General features: G+C 32.7%; 2 protein-coding genes across 2 annotated transcripts; both read right to left on the bottom strand.

Moving 5' to 3' along the window:
* Positions 1 to 4,210: 4,210 nt before the first annotated feature.
* On the bottom strand, positions 4,211 to 4,582 carry LOC148178467 (uncharacterized). Its single transcript, XM_088031175.1, has 2 exons — positions 4,550 to 4,582; positions 4,211 to 4,492 (listed from the first exon to the last, which is right to left on the bottom strand). The coding sequence occupies exons 1-2, from the start codon at positions 4,559 to 4,561 to the stop codon at positions 4,220 to 4,222; spliced, it is 285 nt and encodes a 94-aa protein (XP_087887301.1). The 5' UTR covers positions 4,562 to 4,582; the 3' UTR covers positions 4,211 to 4,219.
* A 1,626-nt stretch (positions 4,583 to 6,208) lies between these two features.
* On the bottom strand, positions 6,209 to 7,488 carry LOC148178466 (uncharacterized). The gene has a single exon (XM_088050924.1). The coding sequence runs from the start codon at positions 7,458 to 7,460 to the stop codon at positions 6,309 to 6,311; it is 1,152 nt and encodes a 383-aa protein (XP_087907050.1). The 5' UTR covers positions 7,461 to 7,488; the 3' UTR covers positions 6,209 to 6,308.
* Between the last annotated feature and the right edge of the window lie 3,947 nt (positions 7,489 to 11,435).

Raw genomic sequence — 11,435 nt, 5'->3', positions numbered from 1 at the left:
TGTTTTTGGTTTAATGAAAGAGTAAACATATTGTCTTCACTTCTAATTTATTTTATTTTCGTTAAATTTACTTTGAATTTCCATAATTTATAATTGTAAAACCCAAATTAATTTGCGTTAAAAATGCACAATTATCAAAATAGTATTGAAAGTTAATTTGTTTTATGGACACTTTACTTGTGTCAATGTGAAGTTATTCCATGGGAAAATAGTATTATGTATTTAATTAAATAAAAAAAAATATGAAATACCTCTAGTTTCAAGGAGAAAAATGTAGTTCATCAATAAATATTTATTTAAATATTAAAAATTATTCTAAATATTGTAACGCCACGGGTGAACCTTAATCCTGACGACTTTCCTTCAAAATCATAATAATTATTCCTTGCCGACTTTCATTCGATCAATATCGTCCCAAACTTTTACCAATCTGTTGCCAACTTGTTTCCTGGGGATTTAAGACTTGCAAGCGTTTTTCTGGAATGTCCGGTAGGTGTTTAATAACATGTAAGTCTGCATTTCCAGGTAGAAGGTGAACGAAGGAAAAAAACAAATTTTTGTGAAATATCATTGCTGACAAAGACGTCATGTCACTACTATACCTACTTATTATTGTTATTATGTTCACATGCAATGATTTTTTACGAGGAGGAGGAAATCTTCATGGACTCCCGACTCGATATCTTTCGTGCCAGGTAATGCTGGAATTTTACCAGTTTTTCCAGAATTGTCCTGCTAATATAATTATTAGATCAACTTCTTTTTTATCAAGAAGTTCCAGTATGTTAGATCATTATACAGATCTTCTACCAAAAAGTGCTGAAGTAGTTGAGAGTAAACAAAATAGAGCTCCAAGAGGCGATCGATATTCTCCCTACTCCCTAGAATCTGCAGGAAATTTTCTTATAGCGACCCGGAGTCACAAGAGATCTGGTTTCCCGATTCATTCGCGCGTTATATGTTTCTAAAAAGCAAGTTTGTTGAATGGCACTGGTGACAACTTTTATTTTAAAAGATTGCAGCAAAATATCTAGTAATTGTTTAACGCTATGGGCGCTCTTCTATAACGCAATGACTTATTATCTATTCACTCTTATTAGTTCTATAACAACTTAGGGACCAGCGCTTCCGTTTTAAATCTTCCACCTTTCTCTTTTTTTAGTCTGATAGATGAAACCATCCGAAATCAATCAATTACCAGATATATTTTATGTTTTAGTTTATGGTTACTGACATGCGTATTCATATTTATATGTATTATGCTTGTGGGAAGCTTAAGCGATAATAATCCATAAAAATTTTGTGCTTCTAATTAAAAATCCCGACGTCAACTAAGTAAGTAAATGCCAAAGCAACTGATGCCTATCTTCTTTGCTTTGTTACGAAACCGTCTAAATCAAATTCCCTTTCCTTGTCTCTAAAAGAATTAGTTCTCTTTGTTGAGCAAACAAATCTATTATTTATAACAAAACAATATAGAACCAACAGAGATCTGACATATATTGAATACTGATGATAAAATGATGTAAAGCGATCTATTGTCCATGTCACTACCACCAGATATAGTTTATATGTTATTGTTTGTACAACCCACTCTCGTAAGAGAAAAGCTATTAATAGTTTGGTAAATGAGGTCACTGGGTCAATCAATGCTCTCGGCGTCCCGGCGCCTGCAATGGGCGCGTCCGACGCCAATTGGGCCACCTATTGATCCTCAACAGCCCCACGTGCCGCCAAGTTCTTAGTAGAACACCGCACCAACAACACTGCGCTCCTGAACTCTGCAGGTCTAATGCGATAATCCGTAGAGATACTGCAGGATGTCAGGATCAATTCGTTTTGCTTGTTTTTTTGGAAACTTTGAAAATAAGGAAGAAATATGAAAGTATTGCGGTGGAAAACAAATCTAACGAAGATGAAAAAAATGTGTTCAGTTCCATAAACATGACAAAAATAATTAATTGAAAATAAACAAGAAAACTTTTAATGGACTGGTTTAGTTGAAGTAGTGGTTTTGTTAAATAGAAAAAGCAATGCAAAAAATTAACAGAACACTTCGAAAATAGTCTTTTAAGACTTTTAAGAAGACGGGCCAATTTCCCTTTAAAAGTAATAAGATAATAACCATTACATTTAATTTGTTGCTAATATCTAAAGTCTAAACAACTACGAAGGAAAATCAGTTTAAACATGTATGTTATGACCTTTAATCTCTGTGTACATTTTTGTGGAAAATACGTATATCTTCCATCTCTATACCTTTGCAGCAACATTTTTTTACCTTATGCGCAATATCAACTTGGAAGGGATTCCAAGGAAAAAGGGGTAGGATTTGGCACTATTCTATGCTGCCGATGATGCAACGTAACTATGGTTTGACCTACTTTCTTGACACGTGTAGCTCTTCTACACTCCAGCAACTCCAGCTAGTGTTTTTGTCCGGTTTTCCCGTCCCACGAGTTTCCAACAAAGAGCTGCGATCGACCTCGCGGTCTTACTTGTTCCGGTTGCATCTAAATGGCCTATAACCGCTCATAGGCAATGAAGAATTATGCGTTGTAGCAAAAAAGCAAAGCAAAATAATAAATCAATTTTATAGTTATTTTTTGTATTTTGTTTTATACTGTATTATTCTTTTTACAATACATACTTCTAATATCAGGGGATTTTAAAATTAAAAAAGCAACTTTTATTAGAAGTGGTTTATCACCCATAAAAATTTCTAAAAATATATACCGATTTTATGGTTTTCAGTTTTTCAGAGAGTCAATGGTTCTAATGGTTGCTTGTAAACCCAAAACCGCTATATCCTTAAATGAGATAAAATCCAGTAAAAAGATGGGGACCTCCAGTGCGGCCTTGTAATAAACAAACCTCTACTTCTTGTGAGGTTGATGTTTTTGCAATGTTGCCTGACTCCCGAAACCAAAAAAATAAAAAATATTTTTGAAGCTAATTACTCTACTACCAAAAATCGGAATATCTTTTTAGAAACTTCACCCATATACGTAGGTGTAATTCACTTATTAGAATTTGTATAGTTAAAAATTTGTTGAATGCAAAAGGAGTTTAATCAAAAAAATCAAATTAAATAAGGTTGAGGGTTGCAAATGTCTTAAAATTGTCATTATAGTCATTTTAGAGCAGTTTTTATGAGTAACAGCAGTAAAAAAGCATTGGAATTAAAAGAAATAGATTTAATACATATTTTAAAACTAAACGTTAAGATAGGTGACCAGTAATACACACAGTTTATTCCTAACTTCATTTCATATTTTCTCTGCAATTGTATTTAACGGAAAATTTGGTTCTTATACAGAACCATACCGTTTTTCATAGGGTAGAAAAAAGTAAAAAACTTTCAGCCAAATCGAAATGGGCCAGGTTTGGTATGGAAATACCTCATATGTAGTACAGATTTCATTCTAAATTGTTATTACAAAAGTATAAAAATGTGAAAATTTTATGTTTCGAGATGTTTTTTAAGTCTCTAATGCGAACTAGTCAGTTAGTTATTTTGTAGCTGTGCAAATTAGATTAATTCTATTTTCTCTTGTAAAAATTTGAATTATGAAAATTATTTGGTTTGATTGGTCTCCTTCGACACTAAATGTGAAGTTGGCAACGCATCATATGTAGAGTAAAAAAAAACTGTTTGAAGTATTAATTGCCTATAAATATTGAATTTATGAATCGTTTTTAAATTTATTATCAAACTATTTTTGAATGGACTTTGCGTAATATTTTAATACTGTCTTCGGAATTTTAACTGCCAAGTTACGTATTGTATTGTTGGTTGCCTAGCAAGAACAAATTGCATTGGAGTTTTCATAATAATATTAATAAATTAATACATACTTCATACTTTACATAATAACATATTTACTGCACTAATTTAAATTTACTAATGCATTTTTTATTTTAACTAAAATACTTAAATGTTTGCTAATTCCCAAAGAAAAATGTTTTTTTTTTGTTGAGTCTGTATAAAATGCAATAAACTTTAAACCTGTCAGTCTTATTAATTCACCACAACGAGAGCATTACATAAATCGATCTAGTCAAAATATTCCTGCAGAGGAAGCAAAAGGCTTTGATAATGCTGCAATAGAAGCAAGCGGAGCATCCGGAGTACTTAAGAAAAATAAGCAACTAATTTTAATTACATTGTTTATTTACAGTTACTCTACAGTCTCAAGCAGGCACAATTCATTTTAAATTAATAAGCAATTCTATATCCATGCTGTTCCACTGGTTCTGCATGTACGGTAATTTCAGCACCATGGTACGCAACAGGGGCTGGGATGGCTACTGGAGCAGCAACTCTAGCAATTGGGGCTGAAACAGCAAGAGGGGCAGCAGCAATCCTAGCTACTGGAGCAGCAACAGGGGCTACAACTCCATGTGATAAAATAGGGGCAGAATAGGCTAGAGGGGAAGCAAGGTAGCCTGGTTCGGCGACAGCGATGGCCAAAACGGCAGCAAGAACGATCTGTAACCATTAAACAAATTAATAATAATTCAGATTTTTACTTTTGTTTCAGCTCACCAGTTTGAACATTTTAGATTAATTGAGCAAAATATGCAACTATGCCGTTGTGGGAAGTGCGTAATATTTATATGTGTTCTCCCTCCTTTGGATTAAATTTTAAGTAACAAAGCGTGGTAAAGTTTATATTTAAATGTATCATTTAAAATGTTGGGGCCGGTTATGGCGGCCCGCCCATTTCAATGTCAACAGGAAACCTTCTTGCTTTTTTGCTGTTCTTAAAACTGTGCATTGTAAAAAGTTTATATATTTTTTTGTGTCAACACAAGGCGATATCCTGTTTTAATTAAAGATGGGTTTTACTACTTCGATTCTATAGTCTTACTTGTTAATTAGGAAAATTAAAATTTACTAATGTTTATCTAAGTTTTGCATGGAATGATTTGATAAAAAATCAGCCGTTATATGGCGTCTATTTTAATTGGGATATCGAAAAAATGTTATTACCGGGTTCAGAGCAACCAAAATGTCAAACCATTCACGACCTTGCCGGATTTGGCGTCTGACTCCACCCAGACGGATGAATTATTTTGATTACGCACAAGTATTTCACCTCCAGATTTCCATAAAATTATAATGTTTCTAATATTTTAGAGCAAATCAACTTTAAATACGTTCTTATAATTTTTTTTGTATTTTTTGGTTTGTTTTTGTTGTTTTCTGCTTATGAACAAATTTGTAATTTAATAAATAAAAATATTATTAATAATGTAAGCAGAGGCGTAACAAACTATGCCCCAATCCGGCTTCCACAGGTTTGTCGGGGGTCTAAAGTGAGCATTGAATTGTGCAAACATTTAAAACCAAGTTTTTACTAAAACTTTGAACTCTTTAATTCAAAATTTTGTATTTAAAAAATTATTTAGAAAAGTTTCATAAGCATTTTAACAATAGAATTTTAAATGTTGAAAGCAGTTTAAATTATAAATTCTATCAGACTTATTGCATACACGTAATAATTTATTATTTAGTAAAAAAGTATGTCGTCGACTTAAGTCGTTAAGTTGATAAGTCCATTTTAAATTTTTTAACTAGGGTCAAGAAATTTTAATTTTTCACATATTGTCAAATCTGGAATTTGAAAATTTTGGGAATAAAAATAATGCTGAAGTAACAACACATAAAAGGATCCAACGTTGTACCTTTCTGTTATGCTTTTTATAAAATTGAAAACACATTTTGTTCAAAAATGGACTTAGTAACTTAACAACTTAAGCCGACGATGTTACTTTTATTTATTCCTTTAATTGTTTTAAAATTTATTCTTAGTTGATTTTTCAGTTTTCTTACTTATAATTGTTTTTATTGCAAAAAAATTTATTTCTAGAATTCTTTCTTATTACTGTCTGTGAAACTACTATTCTTTAAAATTAAAAATTTTAACCTACACTTTTGTTTCTTCTTTTTGCATTGACTTAAATGTCACTAAATTAAGCAACCGTTACAAAGAAAATATAAAATTTCAAGTTTTCATAAATACGGAAGCAAAAATTCTAAATAGTAGGTTCTCGAGTTGTGTGCAGGCACGGTTAATCGATCAAACATTTTAGCATGGATAATCCGTACTCGGGTAATCGAAATTCTACTTTATTTATTGCAAAGTTGCTGACGTAATGTTGTAAGGTTTTTACATTGTTTAATACATTACAGAAAACGACGTTTTGCAATTGAGAAGAAATAATAATAGTTTATTGTATCTTTTGTATTTACAAAATACAGTAGTTCTTAAATAAATTTACAAGTTACATTTCTCTCGAATTTACCATTGATTTACAGTCGATTGTTGTACGTGAGAAGTCGAATAAGCTGCTGGTACGGCAACAGTTCTGGAAGCTACAAGAGGTACACCAGCAGAATAAGCGTATCTAGCTGGGGCGACAGCAGCGATTCTTGAGCTGACAACAGGAGCAACAGCTGCGACTTGTTCAGCAGCAGAATAAGAATAGCCGGATACAGCAGGAGCGGCAGCAGCAACGGTGGCAACAGGGGCGGCAGCAACAGCTGGAGCAGCTACAGAATAGGAGTAGCTGTTAACAGCGGGAGCGGCAGCAGCAACGGTAGCAACGGGAGCGGCAGCAACAGCTGGAGCAGCTACAGAATATGAGTAGCTGGAGACGGCAGGAGCGGCAGCAGCGACAGTAGCAACTGGAGCAGCAGCTACGGCAGCTGGTGCAGCTACAGAATATGAGTAGCTGGATACAGCGGGGGCGGCAGCAGCGACTCTAGCGACAGGAGCGGCTGCTACGGCAGCTGGTGCAGCTACAGAATATGAGTAGCTGGATACAGCAGGGGCGGCAGCAGCGACTCTGGCGACAGGAGCGGCAGCTACAACAGGAGTGTGTACTTCGACTTCGCTGACGACTGGAGTTCTGACTGGGACATCGACTTCAACTCTTCTGACTGAAACTTCAGGTTGTACGTGAGTTACAGTAGGAGTGATGGTTTGGACAGCACGAGCTGGAGCAAGAACTTGTTGATGGGACACAGTTTCAATTGGGGTGGCCAAAGCTCCCAAGTTAGGTTTGTAGATGTGAGAGTTGTAGCCAGTTACTACATCTCGTTCGGCGTAATGAACATTTTGCGAGTAAGCAGTACCGGTGACTGGTACAGAAGCGTAGTGGGTGACTGGAGCTCCGGCAGTGAGGGTGGTCTTGACGACGGGGGCGGTTCCGACGACTTCGGATGTTTGAACAGCAGCTACAGCGGGAGCAGCAGCAACTACAGGGGCGGCATGGGCTACGACTGGGGCAGCGTATGATGTTACAACGGGGCTGTTTACAATATCGGTTCTGCTTTGGTGGCTTACAGCTGCTGATACGGCCGGTACCGCCGCCGTGTAATGATGGCCAAAGCCACTAGGTTTGCCGTAGGCAACTGCAAGAGCAGCGAACAACACCACCAGCTTGAACATGATGAAGGAGGTCTGTGCTGTTTAAAGACTGATTATCAATTCTGGTATATCTGCGTTTTTATAGAAGCTTGGGTGTGGTGTGAAGGACGGTGAAGCTGTCTTGATGAGAAAAGTCCAACGTGCAAAGCGTGGTGACATTAACCATTTAATTGGTAGATACATATATCCAGGTTTAAGAACTAGTTTTTGGTAATCTTTGCCTACGTTGTCATTGTGAACAATTATTTTTTTGGGGAAGTAGACGTTATTTTGGAATTTATTCTGATGCATACCTAATCTAATTCTGAATTTAAATTAGTCAGGTAGTCGCACCTATAAATTATTATTGATATTTAATTAGACAGAAATAAATATGAAAAGTGCAAAAGGTAAATATTTGAGAGATATCTGAAAAAATTACATTTTTACGGAACTAGTTTTTATACGTCAGGCAAATTAATCACTATTTCAAACAGAAGCTAAATAAACAATGGCTCGTATGAATAAAGTCGAAGTAAATGCTAATGCTTCAAGTATGTAGTATATACTTGGCGAATTGAAGTATAAACTTAGTTCCGGTAGAATCTACTACAAGCCCATACTTCGACTGAAGCAAGATGCTAAACGGACCAAGCATCTGTTTCTCCATGAAATATATACTTTTTAAAATTACCAATAAAAAATGTATTAGAATAGAATATCGTTAATTCAGTTTCACTAGATTGAGCATTAAATACGAATTAACGGAATATTGGAATGTGTTAGGGGGCTACCTACATTATCGAAAATAAAGGGTAAAAAAATACTAAATAGCAAAATTTTGTGAATACTACACTTATACATTGGATTCTGCTTTAATGATCTGCTTTAATCTTTAATCTGCTTTAATGCTTTAATCATTTTAAGTTATTAGACAATTAAATCTCACTTCTTTTTCTCTTATTTTTCTTAACCTTCTTTCGTTTCACATTTAAAAAGTAAAAAAGGAACTATAGATTCTTTTTTAACAAGAAATACTAACAAATTTGCTTATTCAGAGTGCGTAAAGTAGTATATGTATATGCAGCTTCTGCCCCATAAATGAAATAAAAAATCCTAATAATATTTTTAACAAAACCGAAAAATATAATTGGAATTTGAATTAAAAACTTGTTACAGATATCTGGCAAAGCCGAAAATTTAAAAAACCAAAGATGATCACTAATTTTGGATTTTTTAAGCTCTCTGTTAATTATCAAGACGCAAAGAATGTCAAATGCAATGAATGCTGTACTAAAACTATTTTCAAAACGCTTTTTTGTAAAAACTAAACAGTTGAGAAAAAAATGGCATTTGAAATTTCGATTCCATTTGTTAAGACCAATACATTCTGATGGTCATATATTCTTTTTAGCATATTATATACATAGAAAATGTTGTAGCATTTGCCTCGAAGTTGCTTGCTTACCAACTTCAGAGAATGCTTCATTTATCGGCCGTAAGTGTAGTAGATACTCCTACTTCGTCAAAAAGTAAGTACTAAAGGAAAGCGTAGTAGATGTTAGACGAAAAGTAAGTTCCGGTAGTACATACTTCATCGTCAAGCATATTCTTCGCGGGTGTAGTATTACCTACACTTTCAGCGAATGCTTGAAGCATTAGCATTTACTTCGACTTTATTCATACCAGCCAATATGCTTCAAAATAAAATTTAAAGCATTAAATTGAACTTAACTGTTGTTATTAAATTAACTTAAAGTTAAATGTACTTAATAAACTATGCATATGAAAATTAGTTTTAATAAATGATTAAAATACATATTTCTAAATCTAATTGTCGCATGCATCAAAAATGTTTTACTAGAGAAAACTAATTTGTTGCCAAGAAAATTCATTTTTGTCTCATATTTTACTAAAATGTAGGAATACATATTTTTCAAAGTTGACTACACAATCATGGATTAAAACTTATAACTGAAAAAATGTATAGGCCATATGAGAGTAATCTATTTTTGATATTCCCTCTATATCGTGCCCTACTTAAAACAACCAATTGCTTCTTAGAAATAAAAATTTCTTATTACTTTAAAATACCGATTTATCTTAATTAATTGCGGTTTAATTTTTTTAATTAATAAGTCCAGTGTTATATTATATATATTTTAAATTTAGAATTATCAATTCAGTTTGTCATCTTTTTTAGCAAAAAGAAGAAAAAAAGTAATATTATTTATTAATTCATTAATCAATCATAATAAAATAAATAAAATATATTTTTTAACCATCGAGTACATTCACCTTCAGTAGATTTGAATCTTATTTTATTAATAAAACATAGTATTGGTGATATGTATGTTAATTTAGATAACAAATTTTTAAATAAAACCAGTTATCTGTATCGATGTGGCTTTTATATTTAAATTTTCGTAATTTTCTCAGAAGATCGTTGGTTGATACATTTTTTATTAAACAGGTGATCTATCTAAAAAGGCTAGGAAATTTTCTAGAATCCTGTTTTGTTGCTAACCGCCCTAAACTATTAGAAGATTTACTTAAAGTTTGCTTTAAATCAAAAATTGTTTAAAAAAAATAATAAATTTAGAATTTAATGAAAAACTAGAATTTCGGAATGCATAATCTTCTCACGGGCATTTAAAACTCTCACTGCATATGCTCTTTTGATTTTTGATCATTGATACATTTTACATAAAACTGAATACCAATCATACTTACCTTATTTTTAATGCTCATCTTAAAAAAGGGAAAAATACTGGATGTTAGGAATGGATTCCGACAAACTTTTAGCAGAGCATATTATTCAACGCAAAAGAAATTAAACTTTTATGAAAAATATGTATTAGAACTTAGAAAATTAGAAACCATTATTGTATGTATTATTGGTTGCATATCATGTTAATGTTTCTGCTGAATATTTTGTAAAATTTGAAATATCTGCTTGTTGCAAAACCGGTTGAATTTTAAATATAAATAACTTGTGCATTAAAAGTTGTGTGTAATTTTTAATTTATATTTTTTGTTTCATACAGTATGCAACAACTCATTATTACTTTTTAAATTGTTAAGTAGTTTAATACACTCTTTTCTACTCTAATTGCCAAAAAATGAGTAGCTAGCAATAGCAAAAGAGTAATAGAATGTTAGGGAAATAACGTTTTTTAATTGTTAGTATTAACAGAATAAAAAGTTTTTGAAAATTAAAAAAAAATACATTTTTTTATTCTACATGGTGTTTTTGAAATATACTATCAAAAATTAAACACGGTCTTTGGCAGCCTTAAGGAATCAAATTGATTATTTTTTATTTTTTCTAACGATGCACCTTTTACCACTAACTTATTTGGAACAGAACTGATGAAAATGTTTACCTAAAACAACAAACTTTGGATTGTTCCTAAGCAATCAAGATTATAATCTTTAAGCTAGTGGCGAACTGGAAATTTTGACCAAATATTCGATTAATTTTATATCGAAAACGAAAAGATTTGATTCTACTGTTTTCACCAATTATCGTGTTTTGTTTGGTAGTGTATTTTAAAAACACTAATATGTATGTAAATTTTTAGTTTTTTTAGTGGTGCTAAGATCGAATTTGCAATTTCTTTTCACTTTCGCGTCAACTAACTATAAAGTAAGCAACTCAACATACAACTAATTTAATTGTATGGCCTATGTGATAGCCCATTCGTATATTAATGTAAACCATTCGGTTTTATTCATTTAATGTGCGAAATACATGAAGAATACACAGGGTTATTTACATAAAATGACAATTCTGACAAGATCAAAATGCAACCTAAAACACATTTTAAGCAGCTGTCTGGATACATGAATTGATTAACGATCAAAGTTAATTGAAATTGTTTTGACAATCAGTATAAACTGAAGGATTTTATAGTACGCGTTTTCTTTAAGGACGCTTAAAACAAAAGTTAAAGATCAAAGTCAGGGTAGAATCTTTGTTAATCTAATGTCCTGGGCGTTGGTATCCGTTGTCAA

The sequence above is a fragment of the Gnatocerus cornutus genome, chromosome 2, assembly GCF_029298725.1.
Source record: "Gnatocerus cornutus isolate USDA-ARS CGAHR chromosome 2, icGnaCorn1.1, whole genome shotgun sequence".
NCBI lineage: Eukaryota > Metazoa > Arthropoda > Insecta > Coleoptera > Tenebrionidae > Gnatocerus > Gnatocerus cornutus.
The sequence above is the reverse complement of the archived record's forward strand: the minus strand, read 5'-3'. Positions and strand labels throughout refer to the sequence as shown.